Genomic DNA, 21,801 nt, shown 5'->3' on the forward strand with positions numbered 1-21,801 from the left:
CATCAGAGCAAATCTTATATCTTAAATTGAGGACCAGAGAAAATACTTGGCTTGAATTCAGAGGTCATATTGTAGGATGAACACAAATCTTTTACTCTAGACTCACACTTTTCCTGGCAAGACAATCATATGAGAAACCAAGAAATATAGGTCTACTGTGGAAATGGCTGATTTCCATTTTCCATCTCACTTTCAACCTGGGGGCGAAGGCTCTATGCTCATTTTCTGAAATGGCCTGTATGATTTGATCTATTATTGCTTGCTCCTCATTTTCTTTTGGTTGAGCTTGAAGAGTTGATTTCATATAAGTGTATATATGATGAAGTTACAATGTACTGTGCTTTTGGGGAGTGAATTCATAAAGTTCATTGTTCTTACTTAGGAGATACAGTGGATAAAAATATGAAGAAGGTCCAGAAAGGCTGAAGTCAATTCATGGATCTCAGAGTTAGAAACAGTTTTGTTTTGCTTGGTTTTTAGTGCTGGGGGGCAACCACAAGGCCTCATGCAAGCCAGACAAGCACTCTACCACTGAGTTGCTCCTACAGTCTTGGAACTAGTTCTTAAGAAACAAACACCTTTACAAAATACTCCTCAGTGGCGTTACTGCTAGGGAACAGCCCCTTAATTCCTATGTCTGCATGCACACATATTCACTGCCATCCCTCGATACCCAACCTCCAAATTATTATCTTTCTCCCATTTCAGTCCCAATTTCTCCACACCATTACCACCATCCTATAGGTAATCACTGTTTTTTTTTTTCCCCTTGGGTAACTTTTCTACGTTGCTTTATGCAAATATAATCAAACAGGAATAGACTTTCCCTTCTCCTTTCTTACAGGAAATGCAGCGTGCTCTATTGTATTGCACCTTGCTCTTTTTGTAAAACAAAGCATTCTGCAAGTCATTACAAATCATTAAAAAAAGGAAACTATCTTTATTCAATAGCACTACATCATATTCTGCTGTGTGGATGCACCATAATTTATTTAACTAGTTCCCCTTTGGGTTGTCATTGAGGTCTTTTACCCTTTCGTTTTTTTCTTAGTATTATAAAAAATGCTACACAAATAATGTTGCTACATGAGCAGCTATGTACTTTCTGAGGTGCACATATTTACCTGTAGGATCACTTCCCAAACGAATTGTTGTCTCAGAGGGTAATTACATTGTAATTTTATTGGACAGTGCCTAGCTCCCTTCTGTAGAGGTGGTACTGCTTGCACCACCAGCAACAGGGCATGAGAGTGCTTGCTATTACTTCAATTCTTATCATCAATTGTGGACATGTAGCTTCGAGGGATAATGCTTTCTATGAGCTTACTCTGCAGCAAAGAAGTTCTATTTCTATAGAAATCAGTAAATACAGGGCATGGAATTCATGAGGATGACATCTACTTACTGTTCAGAAGCCTTACCCAGGCGCACACCTTCTGAAGAATGTATGAGGAAGCCCCTTCAACCTGCTTTTGTTGAGGCCCATCCTCATTGGAATTTAAACCTCCTGTCTACTAGATACATGTCAGCACTGATAGGGTCCCTCCTGTGACTAACACAGTAATGCTGGCTTCATTTAGAGATGACACGAGCTGCCTGGGACATGGCAAGATAGGTAAGTGGCATAGGCTTTGGAATGACACCTGCTTGGATTCAAACCCATGGCTACCCTACCTCCCTGGGGTGTGACTCAGGGTAAGTCAATTGGCAGAACTGAGGGTGTTTTCCAGACGTTTAAAACTGGGAACCAATTCCCATGCCTTTTTGGACTACTCTGAGATTAAAATGAATGTTTGAGGGAGCATTTAATACATAATAGCTTTCAACACTTTCCCCTTTTGCCTTTCTGAAAAGAGCAGAGAATTGAAAAGAAAAACCCTAAAGGCTCCTAAACAGCTTAAATTTGTCACAATTTCCATATGTTAAAGGTATCTTACGATAAAAGAAGCTCAAAAATATATTTAGTATTTGCCTATATGTAATTGAAACATGCTCTGTTATTGGCTTCTTAGCCTATATAGGAGTAGAAGTACAGGGGCCAAAGTTGTTAACTGACTGAACTATAGAAAGCAGAGATTAAAAAAAAATGGTTAAGAAAAAACCCACCACCATCACCACCACCCACAAAGGTGGTGGACTTCTAGATGCTCAGAACTCTTAGCACAGGGCACCTCAAGATCGAGTGATCAAGAAGAGGTTAACTGGGGCTAGGGGTGTGGTTCAGTGGTAGAGAGCTATACACAAGGGCCTGGGTTCAATCCCCAGAGCTTAAATAAATAAATAAAATGCTGACTACCTGCCTGCATGCAGAAAGCAGCTCAGGGTGATGAATTTCTTTATATTAACCCCCCCCCCCCATTTAGCTAGTGTTTGGAGACATCTCTGTAATACATTAATGGGTTTCATGAAGATTTACATCATAAAATATAAAATACATTTTTTTTGGCATTTGAAAGGTTAAATTTCAGTTATACAGAAAATTAATCAGTTATCCAATATTTATTGAGTGCCCACTATTTGTTCAACACTGTGCTAAGTGCTAGACTTAACTTGAAACATTTAACTGCCCCAAAACTCTAGGGGCATAGCACAGTGATTCATAGCATAGTCCAAATTTGTTAACCTCTCAGTGAGTCTTGGTGATGGTTTTATTATCGTTGTAACTGATTTTAATTTTAGAACCTTCTGGGTTTTACAATATGCCCCCCTTCCAAAGAAGACAAAATTGTTGAAAATGCAAATATAAAGTGGAAATCACTTGATAGTCTGTGAACCTTATGTATCTACTTGAAACTTCGATTGTGATAAACACTTTTGATTCATAATCTTATGTGTCAGCCTTATATAGTGAGTGTAATTTACTTAGTTAATTTCACTAGATTATGCTCTTTCAGAGTATAGGGAAATAGAAATCATAAATATGCCATTACTGGTTGCTTTTGTTTCTCATATCATAGCCTCACAGCTTAAACAGAGAAAATATATTTAAAAGCACAAATTAACTGCACCTATTTCCTAGAAGGATTTCAAAATGCTTTCTTTTATTAGAGATACCAAAACTACTAAGAAATTTAAGTAGATATATGTTGGTATTATGCAAGCCTAATAACAATAATAGTAATAATAACAAGAGCAATTAGTTTTTTTAGATCCTACTACCTATCACGTATCATATTGAGAGCTATGAATGGATTTCCACCCAGCAAATTTTCAAAGAAAGCACTGTTATTCCCATGATTATAAAATCTGAGGTTTAAAGAGGTTATCCTGCTTGCAGTATTCATCGTATCATAGTGGAACGAGAATCCAAACCTAATTAGTTGTACTCTACTACACTTATGCCATTTAAGGTGTTATTCCTTCAAATTGAGAAAAGAAATGGAATTCCATCTGTATGCAGAAATTATCTTTACCTGTTAGCTCTTGGTTTTACAACAATAGAAATAAGGAATTAAATCATAGCATGAAATAAAAGGATACAGTTATGCGACTTGATTCCCAAGTAGATTTTGGAATCACTCCCCCCACATTTCAAATAAGGGGGGGTTGTAAAAATTCTCTATAAGCACTTTCTCAAAGTGTTTATAGGTTTTATCTTGGCACATATGCTCATGAAAAGTTGGGTCTACAACATGGTAGCCTGTCTTGCCTTGTCCCTCTCAAAACTTAAGTAGGTGTGCTAGTGTTAAATGTCATATATATAAAAATAACTATTAAAGTTGTCAAAGGCAACTTTCTTCCTCAGAATCTCAATGCCATACAAATATGACATACTTGGTCCTCTTAACATTCTAAAAAAAGTTTTTAGTATTATTAGATTTTACTTAAGTGAGAACTAGAATCAGAAATATGTGTAAAAAATTCTAGAGGGATGGTGTTTTCTTTTTTAAAAAATTTAAACTTCAAAGTGCTAATTTCACTTGCTTAGTAATAACCACAACTGTGTAGCTTGCCCTATCTAGCTGAAAATACAGTTTCACTGGAAGATCATTGTAATTCAAATCCATTCAGTGCTGCTTCACTTATGTAATTTGTTAGCTAAGTTCAATTAGTGTATCCTGCACCTATTCTAATGATATAGCACATTAATATCATTTTCACTCATTTAAAGCCATGTTTACCAACATAGCCTTAGCACCAAAAAAATTTCTAAATGATAATCTTCACACATTCTAGTAGCCTGAACAAGTTATTGATACATACAGGTGAAGCTCTGGTTAGTTTTGAATTTTCCAAATTAGGGTCAGGGAATTTTAAAGTCACACACTTTAAAACAAAGTTGGTTGTTTTGGTATTGCAGAAAATATACTCAAGGTCACAATATGCCCATTATGCCCTTACTCCAACATGCAAGGCACAACCAGGCTGATTTCTACCTGGATTTTGCCTGCAGTTTTCTAAAGGGAATGGTGGAAACTTTATTAGAAAAGGTGGTAAAGTTGTCAGTGACAAGACAATCAGGAGGTCAGCAGAGGTAAGAGGGGAAGAGAGGGGTCTAAGTAGAAGTGAGAATCAGTAAGTTGTTTGGGGGAGTCTAAACTGAGTCATGTACCTTTAATGGCCCCTCAACATAAGAAAAGAGTAAGGGTGCAATGCAAAAGAAAAAAGGAAACAGCCAGAGAGGTGAGACACAGCCATTTTGGTGTGGGGGGGTGTCTAACTACACAATGAGGTCATCCTATCTCCCGGAAGTGACACGTAATCACCTGCTTTGCACTGGCTCCGCCCCTTCCCTCAGAGGCCCCGCCCCTCCGCCAGCAGCCGGGAGGGTGTTAGGGGGCGTTTCTCCAGGAGGAAAGCTGTGAGCTGCGACGCTGAGGAAGGGGACCCCAAAACGTCTGGCACTGCCCCCTCCAGGGATCACTTTGGACCGCCTCACTCGGCCCAGCGGGATTCTGAAACGCCGAGGGGTCAACCTGATGGGTTTCGGGGTCAACGGAAGAGGGGAAGGGGAGCCCTGGCGGGGAGAACCCCCCGGCCCCCCGCCCAGCAGCTGAGGCACTGAAGGGCGGCCATCTTGGCCGGGAGGGTAGGGCCGGGGAGCTGCGGGCGCCGTGCGATTGGGGGGCTCGCCCGGAAGTGACGCCAACCACCCGGAAGCGGAGGGGGTTCCCTGGCCCACTCCCCCCTCGTTCGTTTGCTCCCCCGCTTCCTCCCCGCCCCCCTTCCTCTCCATTCGTTTCCCCCCCTCCCCGGTCCCTGCCTTCTCCCCCCCACCCGTCCCTCCCCCCCCAACCTCCGGAGCTGGGAAGAGAGTCAAGATGGCGGCGAAATCCGATGGCGGTGGCGTGGGGGTGGGCTTCGCCCAGCTGCACAACCTGGACGAGGCGGTGGGCAGCGGCGGCGAGGAGGACGGGGAGCCCGGGGGAGGCGGCTGCGGCGGCGGCGGCGACGGCAGCGAGCCCGGCGAGAGCAGCTCGCTGCACATCTGCCACTGCTGCAACACCTCCTCGTGCTACTGGGGCTGCCGCTCCGCCTGCCTGCGCTCCCTCCTGGGCAAGAAGCCGCGCCGCAGCGCCGCCGCCGCCGCCGACGGGGGGGACCAGCCGCTGCAGCCGCCCGCGGACGCCGGTGCCGGCCGCCACCCCCCGACGCCCTCGGCCGCGCGTCCGCAGCCGCCGCAGGTGGAGCGGCCGTGGCTCGACTGCCTGTGGATCGTGCTGGCGCTGCTGGTCTTCTTCGGGGACGTGGGCACCGACCTGTGGCTGGCCCTCGACTACTACCGCAAGGGGGACTACGGTTACTTCGGGCTGACCCTCTTCTTCGTGCTGGTGCCGTCGCTGCTGGTGCAGAGCTTGAGCTTCCGCTGGTTCGTGCAGGACTACACGGGCGGCGGGCTGGGCGCCGTGGAGGGGCTCAGCAGCCGGGGCCCCCCCATGATGGGGGCCGGCTACGGCCACGGCGCTGCCCGCGGCGGCCCGGGCGCGGGGGGCTCGGCCACGCCGGGGGCGCAGCGCCTGTGCCGCCTCTCCGTGTGGATCTGGCAGTCGGTCATCCACCTGCTGCAGATGGGGCAGGTGTGGAGGTAAGCTCTGCGGGCGTGGGGGCGGGGGCCGGCGGCCGGCGGCGGGCTCTCGGACGGGCCGGGGCGAGGAGGAGGGGTGGCCGCGCACTCCCCGGGCGGCTCGGGACCGTGGTTCGATCCGGATCCTGGCCACGCCTTTTGGCCCAGGGATGCCCAGGTCCCGCTGTCTGCCTGTCTTCATCCCTGGTTCACACTTGGCGGAGACCCTGCCGCTGCCCTCCCTCCCCTCCTCCTCTGCAGACCTCTGTCTCCTGGTTGTCCCTTTCCACTGTATCCCAAGGTAACCAGCCACTGGCGCTCTCTGTCTGCACCCCAACTCGCGTCCTGGTGGCGGGGGGGGGGCTGTTTCCCCCAGCCGGTTTGCACTCGGCTTTGCCCCTGGGTGAGACATGTCTCCTCTTCCCCCGTTTTCTCTCTGCAGTGGCCAGTGTTGGGCCCTGTGGAAAACCCTTGCTGCTTTTCATTTTAGAACTCCATTCCACGCTTCTTTCTCCCGCAGTCCCAGCCCTGCGAACGACTCCAAACCCCTGCCCTCCTTGAAGGAAAAATGACTTTTTTTCTGGATTAGACGTGCCCTTTTCTTAGTGACAGGTAAAAATTGGATGTGGGTGATGGCAGCAGGCGTTTGCTGTTAACTCTCACCTCTAGAAATTCAGTTATCCTAGACACCTTCTGTTTTGGGTAGCCAGGCCAGTGTGTAAGTGATTACTGTTTACACAAGACTCAGGCGGATTTGCGGCCCTTTCCTCTTCTCTGAATTCTCCATGTGCCAGCTGAATCCCTAAAAAACCACTTGCAGGTGCTCTTTCTCCCTGGAGCCTTATCTGACCACCTTACTGGTTACACCAAGGTAATGATCCCATTGAATCCTTGGTATGTGCCCTCCAACTTGCCATCAGCTTGTGTGTATATTCAGGAAACGATGAATTGTAGTTGAGAGCATTTGCAAGAGAAATTTTTACAGAAGACAAATTACATAGGAAAAGCCCTTCATGTACATGCTTCTGTGAGAAGGCCTAGGCTGCCCGGCGCCCGTATGCCCAGTAGATTTTAGGCCTTAGCATCTCAGGTAACTGAGGTATATACTCAGCTTAACTGTAAGAAGGTTCATTGTCTTTTGGTTGCTTTGTCCAGCTATCATTTCTGAATCTTAAATAAAAACGTTTTGGAAAGCATGGGATTGAATTAAGTCAAATCATTTGAGTCAATGCAAGAACTTTGCCCTACAGAATTGATATGCAAATTCAGGATAGGAGAAATGAGAGTGGTTTTTATATTCTTGGTCTTCCCACAGTTGTTTACTGGTGTTCTAGGTTTAACCAAGATACCGTTTGTCTAACTGCATTTTGTCTATAGATAAATTGTTTCCTGTGAAGTTTATAAGAATTGGGGGAATAAAATTGAAAAAATGCTAATTAACTTTTAACTGCTGTGAGCATAGCTTGAGGTTAAATGAAAATTTGGAATGTTTTGAATCTGAAATTTAGCGCCCCCCCCCCCCCCCCAGTTCATTCTGAGTGTATGCTATTAATACCTTTTTTCAGTTTCTTGGAGGCTGGTAGGATTTAGACAGTGAAGGGGGAGAGGGACAAAAAGTATGGGGAAGGGAAAGATTTTCAAATACTGGTTGAATTGAACAATAGGTGTTTAATAACTAGGCTTCTGCTGAGGTCACCTATCTCCGTGGCTTAGACTTCTGAGTGTAGACAGTGTGAATGTTGATGTCAGGTTAAAATTCCTGAGAGAAATATTTCTAATATAACCCATTGCATTTATTAGCAGTAAGTTTTTGGAACGTAATGAAGTGTTAGTTCCCCTCCCCTATTCAGCTGAATCTTAATTGTTTTGGGGCAAAATAGAAGTATAGATTTTGGGGACAAATTGAAAAGTACATTTTATGTGTAAATTTAGCTTTTGAATTTGCTTAAGTGGGGTGTGTGTGTGTGCCTGTGTGTGTGTGTGTATTTTCTCCCCTGATCTTCATGTAACTTTCAAAGTCTGCAATGAAATTTGTGTGTGTGTGTGTGTGTGTGTGTGTGTGTGTGTGGCTTGTGATTTCAGTACGTCTAGTTTTTTTAAGTCTTCTTTCAAGATTCGAATATAGCTCTAAATAGCCATAGAGTTAAAGTATTGAAGGATATGCTAATTCAGCCGTGCTGTTTCATCCAACATAGCTGTATTTCAAAAGCAGTGTTTACTGAGGAAGAATTTTATTTTTACTTTTCCAGTAGGCTGACTTTGTTCGAACTGCTCCAGCAGCAAGGTCTGCTCCTTAATACCTGCTAGGCATGTTGCCTGCACCGAAATCATTCACATGTAAGAGCTTTGGAGAAAGGTTTTAGTCTTGTTTTCCTCTCTTGGCAAACAGTTGCTTGTCATTGTGCATAAACACACATCATCTGTTTTTCCAGCAGATCTTTTGGGATTGTAGTTGTTTCCTTCATCATATTTGTGACTTAAATCTCTATTTCATATGGTCACATGACATAAAGGTTAAGGTCTAGGAATTCCATCATTTGATTTGGGCCATATTGCTAAGAAAATATGTCATTGAAGTTGTACATTGTCAAAACCGATTCCATTAAACCATGAATAACTGTCTCTTCAGATAACTTTTCTTTCCCTTTTGTAACTCTAAAATTATTTGAGTCTTGCTTGGACAAAGCACATTGCCTATTTAAGAATGTTTAGTCTCCCCTGATATTGAAGCATATACTTCTGTGCCTGTTGTCTTTCCCATAATGATGGCATATACTTGACATTTCGTTCACCAAGTGATTTTACAGAATGTAAGAAAGTATTTTTGGTGGGGTGAGAATTGGAGCATGGAAGAGCAGTTGTGTGTCATGATTTGGTATCATGAGCCCACCTCTGCGAGCACTGGTCTGTGGATGCCGTCTGTGTGATGCGTGCTTTGCTGGCAGTAGTCACTAAGCATGCAACTTACTGTGCAGCTTTGTGTGCTCCACTTTTCAGGTACTTTTCCTAGGGATAACGGGCACGTGAGGCACTCGGAACAGAAATCTGAGTCACTCCAGGCTGTATTTCAGTACAGTGTTGTCAGTATTAGAAAGTGAGATCATATTCTTGGAGGGTTTGAGGCTGGGAGCGGTGATTGAGTTTGCTTATTGTATGTAAGTTTCTCTTGGCTGTTGTCCTTTCTGTGCCTTTGTGCCACCTTTGTACTTAATGTAGTGGTGGTTCACTTTGTCAGGGAGCAATAGTTCTTCACCAGAAGGTAATCTAATGACCAAATCAGTAATCTTCCGGAGAATTTATTTTTATGTGTGTACTTGCATTCTTCTCCTTCATAGAGAAAAGATGTACTTAATTCTTTATAGTGTTGGCTATTTTTAAAGTGAGCGTCAGTTGTCCTTTATCTTGGGAGATGGGGTGGGGTATAGGGTGGCTTTCAGGGGAGAAAAAAAAAGAAAAAAACATTTCACTTCTCATTATGGCACCGTCAGCCTGAACATTCTAAAGCTTTGGTTTAGTGTGTTTTTCTGTGTTGAGACTTGGTATAATAGGCATGCAAGTCTGTACTCAGTGCTGGATGAGCCTGGGCTGCCGAAGATTTTTTTTTCCTTAATTATTCTGTCCCTGTCCCATCTCTATAAGTAGGGAACAGTTAGTATATTATGGGTCTTTGCTCATGTTGGATGTTTTAAAATAGTGGTTCTCAATTTTGGCAGAGAATAGAACCTCTGCAGCTTTTAAAGAGAAATAGAAGAGCCTGGGCACTTCTGGACCTTCAGGAGAAGATACCCAAGGCCGCGCAAGCATCAGAGCTTCCAAAATCCACAGGTGATCAGGCAGGCAGCCAGACCTGAGAAGCACCTTGAATTGGGTTTCAGGCTTATTCCACTTGGGGGGATGGGTATTGGATTTGTGTTCTTAATAAAATATGATGGAACAACTGGGAAAGGCATGACTTGGTACTGTGAAGTTTGGTCCCTCAACAGTGTCATAGCTAAATGCCTTTACCTTGGAAACATGAGTGTCTAGAAGTTTCTTGGGGCTGGCTTAAGGGTTTGCACTTAGGCATCTCAGAGTTTCTGTTTAAAACCAAATATGAATCTCATCCTTAAAAGATTGCTAAATTTGAAATGGTCTGCAAAAAATGTAGGTCATTTCTTTGCCTTTTGTGTAATACAAATAATATTTTTGTGATGATACTGCATGTAAAAGTTATAATAATTCTGTTTAATTTTGAAATAGTTCTTGTAGGTTTGAGGAAAACAACCGGGATTACAAGCAGTGTTGGAACAAAGAAGTCCTTGTAGCTGTTAAGATTTTGTAATTAAAGAGTGGATATGTAACATTACAAATAAGGATATTCATTTTCATGGGGCTAGGGTACCAGTCACAGTTACATTAGAAAAATTTTGTGTGTGTCTGGGTAGGGATGTGTAGGAAGCTTATATATCTGCTTATTACTGGGTGGGAATCTCAATATGGTAAAATAGTATTTTTTTCATTTTATCCATAAACTTAATGGAATGTAAGGTTAAGAAGGTGCTGAACTTTTTTTTGTGGGGTTGGGGAGTGAACTTGGGCCTTGTATATGCTAGTCCTGTGCTCTACATCTGAGCAACACCACCAGCCCCTCAGTGAGATTTTTTTGAGAAACTTGAGTAAAATTGTTTTGAGAACTGTAAATAAACGAATAGTCCAAAAACAAAAAAAAAAACCAAAAAAATTTAGAAAGAGGAAAATGTCTTACCTTGTCAGAAAGTAGATTTGTTGTATCAACAATTAGACCTGTGTGCCACTGGCAGGGAAATTAAATAGGTAGTGACAGAGAATAAAGTTCAGAAATAAATTTATACATTTGTGAGAATTTAGTACGAGGTAAAGGTGACATTTCTAATCAGCATAGGGAAAAGGAATTATTTAACAGTGTGGATGAGAGTGCTTGCCCAGCTTGCTTGAGTTTCTGGGTTCCACCCCCAGCACTGCAAAAAACGAACAAATATTTGAAAAGAATTAAAGATGGAATATAAAACGTTGAGCTGTAAAAACACTAGAAGAAAATTTAGGATGATACTTAATCTTTTCATGAGTAAGACCCTTTTGATGCCATCAAGGAAAAAGAAACATTTAACTACATAAAGTTGCCTCATCTGATTTATGCCCCCCTTCCCCTCACTTGAAAAATCTAAACACAGGCTTAGCTGTGAGAATAGGAGAGTTAAATTTAGACAGAGATACTTCCTCAAGTAGAATGAATATAAAGAGAATCTCTGAAGATTACTTGTTTTTGAGTGAACACTAACAGTAAAAACCCATGAATTTTCAAGGGAACATAGTGGGAAAAAATGACCTGCTTTTGAGTAAAATTGCAATTAGTGATGTGCATAGTATTTTCAGAGTGATCCAGAACATCAGAATTGTACCATAGAAGTCTGTCATTTGAGATCCAATATGCATGTGTCAGAAATCAGAAGTAGTTTTATTTCTGTCTTCAACAGTATTTGCTTTGTTTGGGTTTGCATACTTTATCCGTATGTTAATCAGTCAGCCTTATGCACCAGGTAAATTCTGGACTGCTGGGAGGATTCTGTGGGATGCAAAAAAGAAAAACTGTCCCCTAAGCGTTGCCATTTTCCAGTAGTTGACTTTACATGTACTCTCAGCAAATGATGTTATGTTTATCTGATGTCTTCTAGTGAAAAATCCTGGGCTTTTTGTTTGACATTGAAAGAATTGAGGTTTATGAAAAAAATCATAAAAATATAGATTCATTTAAAAAGGTGAGTGACTTTTGACTAGTTGCCTAAAGATACTCCATTATTTATTACTATGGGAGATAATTTAAAATATACAAACACACAAGACAGCATGGTATACAGAGCAGAGAACAGCCATTGGAATTAAGTAAGTTTTAGCGCTTGGGGTGTAGTTCAGTGGTAGAGCACTTGCTTAGCATGTAAGGCGCTGGGTTTGATATCTTGCACTGCGGAAAAGAAAAAAGAGGTCTATCACTCTGCAAGTTATAAACAACAGGTGGTGTCAGTTTCCTCATATCTTTTTTTGTTTTGTTTAATTTTTTATACTTTATTCCTTGTATCAAAAGGTTAAAGTAAAATTTTCCCAGGTACTGAGTTATAGATAGTTTATAAGTGGAGTCAAAAAGTTCAGTTTCACAAACAGTTAACATTCAGTGATCTCTTTAAATGCAATTTTAATCCTTATTTTAAGCTAAGGTTAATAATTTAATGCAGTAAGCTAACTACACACAAAACCTGTATATTCTGAACTACATATATAGCTATCTACATATGGTTTTAGTCAACTACACATTTCCACACATACTTACAAATACATTAATAAAACACTACCCCAAATGCTTATCCTGCCATTAACTCATTAAACATTGCCATTCCTGCTACTGAAAATAGATGATCGGGAAAAATGAGTTTTAAAACTTAAAAAGTAATATATAAGGCTGTTTTAAATCAAAAAGGCCTTTCAACATGGAAGCATCAATGTGAAATTTTAAGTTTCTAAAAAAATAAAATAAACCACTCTTTAGAAAAGAATATTAAAACGAATTATCTTTTAAGACACATAAACATTCGTAGAAAAACTTGTAGTTTCAAATATCATCTCCTTAAAAGAAACACAAACCAGTTCACTATCTTTACTAACCTCTCAGACCACAGTTGTCTAAAAACTTCATAATATGTAAGGCTTATGTCTCAGCTGTCATAGTCAAAATGACATTTAGATTTCACATATTAAATAGCTATAGTATAGCTTATAATAACAAATATACTTAATACGTAAATACTGCTGCATCCTTTAGATAGTCAAAAGTCAGAAGGAACTGCATAATTTTCAAGATACTTTAACATTCGTGTAGTCATTAAAACCCAGTAATTAATTCAAGTGTGGCCATGAGAAGGCAGGCAATTAAAGGCTCAAGTATCGATCTAAAATCAAAGACATGAAAATAAAGGCTGAAAACTTTGTTTCTCCATCTTTCATTTACATGCCTAGGTATTAGGACATTACTGTAGAAAATACACAATTATTACATATGAGTTCCACAGAAGAGAATGAAATTTCATCAGAAAGTATCAAGATCCATAGTTTGCTTCATCAAATGCTTTTCTAGCTTGTTTCAACTCTTCATTCATAGTAAGCAAGTCTTTAACCCTAGCAAACTTCCTTGGGTCCTTTTGAATCAAGAAGACAATATCTTCAACTGGTACTCGACCTTGTCTTCCAATTGACATTGCCTTGTGAGTCATTTCAGTGATGAACTCTATGACAAGGTCTTCAGGAATGTCCACTGACTGAGTGTAAGGGTTCTGGTCATCCCCAAACCCATACATCATACGAAATTCTTTAGAAAAAGTCTCTTATCCTGCCCACCTTCTGCACCTCCTCCAATCTCTTCATTTCCTCCTCAAAGGTCAGGGCTTCTTCCTCATCTGCCATTCCACTAGGCCGCCAGCCTACAGTCCTCATATCATCTTTATCAAGTAAGGAGTGAAATTGGTTGACATTTAGTGTCCCTTAAATTTATTTATTTGTTTGTTTATTTGCGGTGCTGGGGATTGAACCCAGGGCCTTGTGCATGCTAGGCAGGTACTGTATTACTGAGCTACATTCCAGTCTGCTTACTAGTTAATATTAAAATTTACACTAAACTTGCTGAAAAATTTGTTAAGTTGGTTTGTCAGCTAACTTTAATGTAGCTAAAATTATATTTTAAAATGGTCATTTTTTTGCAATCATTATAAATTTTTACTCTGAAACTAAAGCAATGAATTTATTTTTTAAAGCCATATATTTTGGAGGTTTTTGTGACTTGTTTACCAATATTAATTTCTTTTTTGGAATAGAACCTAATTGTCAACTCTTGTAATTTATTGTTTGTATGTGTTTTTTAACTTTGAAAAGTTAGTGTTTAAAAAAGTTCTTTTAAATGATAGCTGCTATGTTAAGTGCTTTTGATAAATAATTCTGTTAAGTGAATTTTTTTCCTAGGATTTTTGGCTTGAGTTGGGTTTTTGGGAAAGATAGGATTTGCTTGGAGGATTCAGCCTTCTGTGGCTGTGACAAAATACCTGAGATAAAGAACTTGAAGGAAGTGTTTATTTTAGCTTATGGTTTTGTAACGCAGGGTCCTGTGAGCCTTGGAGGATTCTTGTCTCCTGCACTGGAAGATGACAGAGGGGAGAAATCAGTAGCAGATTCATTAAAGCAAGCAAGGAAAGCTCCTAAGTGTGGGAGGGGTCCCAAAGAGGGTGCTTTCCATGCCTTCCTGTCTAGGGGTTTCTGTACTGTTTGATGATGAACTCACCTTTCATTGGAGAGTCCCCCTTGATCTCGTTCTCTGACTCAATTGAAAGTACAATTTTAATTTCTTATTTCCATAATGGGATGGCTTAATGTGTCTCTTAACCTAAGTTTGTCCTGTACTTGTTCTTAAAAGAATTGCTTGAGTTCAAAACAACTCTTTGGGGTTGACTAATATTAGTGTAGTCAAGGACACTGGGACAACAACCGAATGTGTGGGCATCCACGCGTGAGTGGGTCTTCCATTCAGGCAGTCAGAAACAACAACAAAAACTTTAACCCAGGGTTTTAATCTGGGGTGGTGGGATCCCTGTTCTCTGAGGTTCCCCTTTTTTTTATTTAAAGGAATCTTTTTAAAAATTTTAGTTGTAGATGGACACAATACTTTCATTTTATTTACTTTATTTTCGTGTGGTGCTGAGGATTGAACCCAGTGCCTCACACATGCTAGACAAGCGTTCTGCCACTTAGCTATAACCCCAGCCCTGAGGTCCCCATTTTTATCTCCTTCCTTAGTTTCACAGTTTTCTGTTCAGTGGACACCTTGACTCCTTTGTTTATGGGCTGCAGTGAGGCTTAGTGTGTGGTGGAGCAAAGCTGCTTACCTCCTGTGGCCAGGATGCAGAGAGGAAGAAAGGGGTTGGGACAACTATACTTTTCAAGGACATATGCCCATGATGGCCTGCTTCCTTCAATGAGACCATTTCCAAAATGGGTTAATCCATTCATGAGGTCAGTGCCCTCATGATCCAGTCACCTCATAAAGGCCCCCTCCAAACCCTGCTGCACTGGGGATCCCCTTTAACACATGGGCTTTTTTGGTGATACTCCAGATCCAAACCTTAATAATGATATTCATATTTACCTCTTTATCTTGGAACATCAAAGTAGCTTTTCAAATAACTTTTTGTCTTGAGTGCAACATTGTTGTCTTTTTGCTTTTTAATGTGGGGAAATTATTTCTGTGTTATCTTGGTCCTGGATTTACAGAACATAGACTGCTTTTTACTCATTTGTAGCACAAAAGTGGGACATTCAGCTCACAGGACAGCGGACATGAAAACATGAGTCCTCCTCACTGCACTTCTGGAAGGGAGGTGGAGTTGGTATTCCTGTTTGCTCTTACTTGTTCTCAAGAGTTGTAAGTCTTAGCTTTCTCTGTCATCATTTTGGTCCCCCCACCCCGCATTTTGTTTTAAACATGCTGAGCAAGAGAAAGGATAGCAAAGGCGAAGAGGACCCCAAGACTACAGCGTGGAAAGCCTGCGGGTAATAGAGCCGGCAGGGATGTGCGGAGTGCAGGCAGGCAGCAGGCCTGACTTTGTCTGCTAGGCTGTATGTATTTCTTCAAGTGGGGCCCCAAGCTTCTGTGTTAGGAAACCCCAAAGGGCGCATTGTCATGCAGATTCCCAGCTCTGCCACAGACTTAGGAATTAGAGCCCCAGGGAGTTGGTCTAGGGAGAGTCAGGGAATGGATATTTCTGTTGTCTTTATTATGCAAACATCTAAGCCTGGGGGTGGGGGTGGGAAGGAGTGTGGGGAACACCTCTTTATATTCCCCAAGTCAGTAATTGTTGATGAAGTGGCTTTTCTGTATGTGCCATATATCACATGGGGTGCACTTCTGAATACTTCACCTCAAATGGGAAATGTTCTGAGTAAAGCCTCATAGTTAGAATACCATTATCTCACCTAAGACGATTAACAGTGCTTTCATCATTATTCCTTGATTCCGTAGAGTCATCTAACAGCTCATACCCAGATTGCCAATTGTATTCAACAATGTCTTTTATAGTCCCCCCCCAGCAGGGATTTGATCAAAATTTATGCGTTACATTCATGTGTCTTTAACTAGAGTGGTTACCTCACTGTTTTTTTTCCTCATTGCATTGACCTTTTTGCAGAGCACAGGCCAGTTGTTTTTCTATTCCCTAGTTTGCAGCAGGTACTGTTTGCACACCTTTCTGGTTAACTTAAAATTGCTATGGGGGCTCGATTATACCCAGGCTACATATATCTGTCAAAAGAATGGCTTTCTGCTCCATGTTTGCATTGTATCAGTAATGTACATACGTGGATTATCCTACTATTAGTGGTATTAATTTTTATCTCTTACTTAAGGTCGTGACTGCTAGATTTTTCCTTATAAAAATATACTTTCCTCTTTGCAATCAGGAAGTACAGGCATACCCCCGCCCCACCTGGGAGTTTCACTTTCCTTGGATTCAATTTTGTGGCCAAACTGTAGTTGGAAAATATTAAATGGTGTATTCCAGACATAATAAATCTTAAGTAACTTTTAATACTTTTAATAAGTTTTACATATCAAATAACTTTTAATACTATATTATTATAGCTGTTTTATTTTATCATTATTAATCCCTTTGTTGTGCCTAGTTTATAAGTTAGACTTCGTGTAGGTATGTATATATAGGATAAAACAGTATATATATAGGGATTGGTACTAGTGAATATTAGAGGTGTGGGACTTGGGTGGGGAGACTACTGAAACTCGTGGGGATCAGTGTCTGATTCCTAAAAACTTCATACTTTGTGGTTTTATCATTCATTGAGAATTCTTGCTGGAATCAGTTATTCGGTTGGTGAGGGTGGGATTTGTGTTTTAAACGAACTACCTAGTAATTCTAATGTTCTTGAAGGTTTGATAGTCACTTGCTCTACTGAAACTGGAATCTGAGTTTAAAAAGAAAAATAATTGGCCTCAAGAAGTGAGTCTGAGGGCTGGGATCATAGCTCAGTGGTAGAGCTCTTGCCTAGCATATGTAAGGCACGGGGTTTGATCTCAGCACCACATGAATGAATGAATGAATGAATAAATAAATAAATAAAACAAAGGTCCATTGACAACTAAAAAAATACTAAAAAAAAGAAGTGAGTCTGAATCTAGGCACTGGTGGGTTTGGGTGGTTGTCAGTACAGTTAAGGAATTTAAGTTTTCATGTTAGTTTTGGAGGAACAGGTAAATAAAGGATTCCTGCCTCATGGTATCCCAGCTCCTAGTTAGGTTTTGGGAGAACCCATACATGATAACTGCATTAAGCTGAGGTGAGCACTAATAGGAGAAGCTGGAATATGTTAGACTGTGTGGTGGGAATTAAAAGAGACTTGAGAAGAAATAGAAGAATTACTAAGGAGGACAGAAAATAGAAAATTCTGTTTTTACACATTTTGTCTTACATACTTTGCACATGTTTTTTGTGTGCATTTTGCAGTCCAAGAATTGAGTTCTGAGTGATTAAGCAATTCATGTCATTGGTAACAGGTGGAAGAAAGTTTTGAAGCCATGTCTTACTGATGGCAAAATAGGTCCAGTTTTCCATACGAGGAGGCTCTGCATGAAAGTCCTGGACAGCTGAGCTGTGGACGAACCCAGTTACTTTCCTTTACTTTGGAACTTTGGTGTTCTGGCTTATTGAAAGTAGAGGGATGGTATCCTCAGCCCCTGAGGGCTTTTGGTGTGCAGGTGAGGTTCTTGGAGACCTCTGACTTCTAGTCTGATATATTAAGGCCCACATAGATGGGGTAGGCTTCCAAGGCTTGGAGTTGATGGTGACTGCTAATGTGACCCACACAGCTGAGGTATCACTGGGGCTGTGACTTCAGGACTGTTTTCAGCACTCCGCCCGTGTTTCTTTCTCATGGTAGACACTTTCCAACCTGTGGTTTCCAGATAACAGAAATGGACATATAGGGTTGACTTTACCCTCCTGACCCATTCTCTTTGCCCTCCAGCAGTCTTATCTACAGGTAGTGTCTGTGCTGGTTCTCTGTTGACCTGTTAGAAACACTGAGAGCATCAGTTCTGTCCTCAAGGTACCAAACACTCATTTCCAAACTGTGACTGTGCATTGGAACCACCTGGGGAATCAGAGATTTGGGTCCACCATAAGAGATACAGTTCAGGAGTTCTGGGATAGGCCTGAGAACCTATTTATTTTGAAAGTTTGGGTTTTTAGAAAGTTCCCCAAGCAGTGCATAAATAGGGATGAGAACCACAATTCTCAAAGTCTGATTTCTACTAGTGTTGACAGAAGTAGTTCTCAAGGAGAAGGAGTGCACATTAGAATAACTTGGTATTATTTTTGTAAACATAAATTCCAGGCAGATTAGGTTTGGAGGGATGAAATGTGTGGGGGGAAAAAAAAAAAAACTCTGCAGATGACTTTAATAGAACTTCTTAAGTGTTTAAACATTCTATGATTAGATCTCATATTGGAATGGATTGGTGGAAAGTCCTTTAATCAAACAGTTGCTATTGCCTTATGCTTTGCCTAAAATTTAGAATAATGTGAAGACATTTAACGAACTATATAACTTTATTGGATTGAATATTACTTTGTTTTGGACTTTTCTTTGAAAGTTTGAAGTGCTTCAAGTCATTATTATGAATAAGAATGATCACCTTTGGTACTTAAAAGTGCCTGTTAGAGGTGTTTTATTGTGCTGGGAAAATTGATAATTAACTCAGTACATTTCATGTCTCATATTTTCAGAATTGTTTTATTTTTTTAAAAATCATACTTTTTGAAATCTGTGCCGAGGATAGAATTTCTAAACCAGAAACTAGTGAATGCAGGGGGAGAAGTGACCTAATGGGTATTAAGTAAGTTCCATCAGAGGTGGGAATGAAGGAGCAGAGGACTGTATTCTGCTTTGTAGATTGACCAGGAGAAGGGCTGGAGGAGGGATGAGGGAGAGTTATGTGCGCCTGACTGATGGTTAGCTCTTAGCTCTGTGTGTCAGCAAGCACACCCAGGAGCTGCATACCCCAATAACATCCTTTGAGTTTCATCTAGAAATGTACTAGATATGGCAGTGCTGAGAAAACCATGAACCTTGTAACCAGAAATCTTAGGGTCAGAAATCTTTGAGCCAATGGCGGGCAGAGGCGGGAGCCAGGGTAAATGGGCAAACATAAGATAGAGTGGGTTGTATGCTCTGCCAGTTTGTGATTCTGGATTGAAATATGTAGAACTCCAAAGTTGTCATTTTGTTTGGTCATAAGGAATATAGTTTCTGAGTGGTCATCTAAATAGTTGTAAATAGCCCGGTATATTTAAGATGTTGCCATTTGCCTTCTGTAAAGCAGTTTTCCTCAAGGCTTACTCTGAAAGAAAAGATTATGCCTTCTAGTTAAAAAATTTATGTACTCAAAATTTAATCGCCTCCGTGTTTTTGGTTAGACCTAGTATGTGATGGTGTGCCTTTGGAGAAGAGAAACTACAATAAAGGACTCGGTACCCAGCTTTCAGATTAAACAAAAGTTGTCAAAATGAAGGAGAATTTGAGATAGGCACAGTGGCGCACACCTGTAATCCCAGTAACTTGGGAGGCTGAGGCAAGAGGATCATGAGTTCAAAGCCAGCCTTAGCAAAAGCAAGGCACTGAGCAACTCAGTAAATAAAATACAAAATAGGGCTGGGGTTGTGGCTCAGTGGTTGAGCACCCCTGAGTTCAATCCCTGGTATCCTCTCCCTTCACAAAAAAGAACTGGGGGTCCAGCTCAGTGGTAGGGTACCCCTGGGTTCAGTCCCCAGTATGAGGGAAGGGAGGGGAGTTAAAAGCAATTGCATGATAAATTTGGAAAACTTGAAAATCAGATAATGTCTGTAGCATTTGTGGACTCTGTGGGCTTTTCACTGCTAGAGACCCATAATCTTAGGTAGCTTTCAAGATGTAGTAATCTAATGAGTTGATGTGTAACTCATGAGGCCTTTATGATTAAGTGAAATGATACTGTCAGGCATGTTAAATGATTTTGAAGGGACCCTGCAAGATTAGAGTGTGTCATTTTGTTTATTGTTTGACATTTGCAACTCAGCGTCTCAATTCTGTTTTTTATTTTAACAGTTTGGGAATTGAGCCCAGGCCCTTGCACATGCTAAGCAAGTACTCCATCACTGAACTATATCCCTGGCCCTTACTGTCTTAGTTTTTTTTTTTTTTTTTTTTTGACTGGGTACTGAACCCAGGGGTGCTTAACCACTGAGCCACATCCTGGCCCTTTTTATATTTTATTGTGAGATAGGGTGTTACTGGTTGTTTAGGGCCTTGCTAAATTGCTGAGGCTGGCTTCGAACTTGGAATCCTCCTGCCTCAGCCTCTTGAATTGCTGGGATTACAGGTGTGTGCCACCATGCTGGACTTTACTGTCTCAATTTTTGATGCAATCATATCTACTGTAAAGTGATATGTATGTTCCTGAGAAACTTCCCATTCTGCAAAATCATGCACTACAAATAACAGTGCTGTACAGAAAAAGTAGAATTAAGGCCAGATTACTTAATAAACCATGTAATTGTGACTTGAGCACCAGCAAAAACAATGACAATCAAAATAAAAATAGTAGCAGGGAGGTTTTTTTTTTTTTTTTCTTGTTATCATTATCTTCCTTTTTTTTGCTAAGTCTCATCTCTTCTGAAAAATCTTGCCCTTGACAGTGTCAAAACATTAACATGCTGGGTAGAATTACCCATGAACCAAGGCTAGGTCCTCTAAATTTTGCTGTTGCCATTCCCATTTGAAGGAACCATGTTACAGAACATGTGTTGTGGCATAAGTGATGTGCTCTTGAATCAGTCATGGCGTCAAGATACAATTCTTGAAAATGTAGGTTCTGTTACTTTGGGAAATTCTAGTTTGAGATATATTCTAGTGTTTCAAGGTTATATGAAATTTATTACTCTTCTCATGCTTTGTTGGTCCTTAGATACAATTAAGAAGTGAACAGAGGCTATTTTAATCCAGTTTTAAATTTCTACTTCTGTGGTCATTGGATGGAATGTGGTAATGTTCCATTCCTTCATCAGCACTTGAACAAGCATGCGTATAGCAGGAATTGTTTTAAATTTTGGTTCATTTGAAATGGTGGTTACAGTGAGGTTTTAAATTAAAATTAATCTGAGCATACAGTAAACAAAAAAGAGCAACAGTAGCCAGTTGTCAAGGAAAGACTGATGGGTAGAATAAACAGACGATTTTCTGCAATATAAACAATCTGTTTTCATAATTTTTTTCTTTTTCTTTTCTTTTTTTTTATTTAAAGGACGATTGGGAGAACTTCCAAATAAAGTAGAAGTTAAATGGAAAAGACAGCAGATCTGCCTCTATTTTAGTGATTATTACAGTTTGTTTCTTCAATAACTGTAACAACAAAATGTCAGTGGCTTAACCTGTAGAAATGCCTGGTCTAGTGTGGGTGGTCCTGACTCATGGTGTCTGTGACATCCCTCTGGAACTCAGCACCCTCAGCATCCAGCTAGAGATGATGGCTTTAGCGACACACTGTTCCCACTCTCATGATGTGGTTTGCAGCTAGCCATTGGTAGAAGAGTGGCTGTCAAGTGCCGTCCCCGCCTGGGCAACAGCTTTGCCCCATGCGAGCAGGTGCTTGCTTGGTGGACAGAGACCAAGAAAGGATGAATTCTGTGCTTAGACAAGTATCC

At 40.9% G+C, this 21,801-nt stretch overlaps 1 protein-coding gene and 1 pseudogene across 2 annotated transcripts in view; one reads left to right on the forward strand and one right to left on the reverse strand.

Moving 5' to 3' along the window:
* Nucleotides 1–2,562: 2,562 nt before the first annotated feature.
* Nucleotides 2,563–21,801, forward strand: part of XKR6 (XK related 6) — a 275,797-nt gene continuing 256,558 nt past the window's right edge. The window contains exon 1 of the mRNA XM_079139948.1: nt 2,563–6,025. Coding sequence (XP_078996074.1) covers nt 5,262–6,025 — 764 coding nt within the window. The 5' untranslated portion in view covers nt 2,563–5,261. The remainder of the gene's footprint in view (nt 6,026–21,801) is intronic.
* Nucleotides 9,825–13,657, reverse strand: LOC306661399 (transcription initiation factor TFIID subunit 13-like; annotated as a pseudogene). Its single transcript has one exon. The product of its transcript is annotated as a transcription initiation factor TFIID subunit 13-like (transcript).

Source organism: Sciurus vulgaris (assembly GCF_902686455.1).
Source record: "Sciurus vulgaris genome assembly, chromosome: 5".
In the NCBI taxonomy this organism is placed as follows: domain Eukaryota; kingdom Metazoa; phylum Chordata; class Mammalia; order Rodentia; family Sciuridae; genus Sciurus; species Sciurus vulgaris.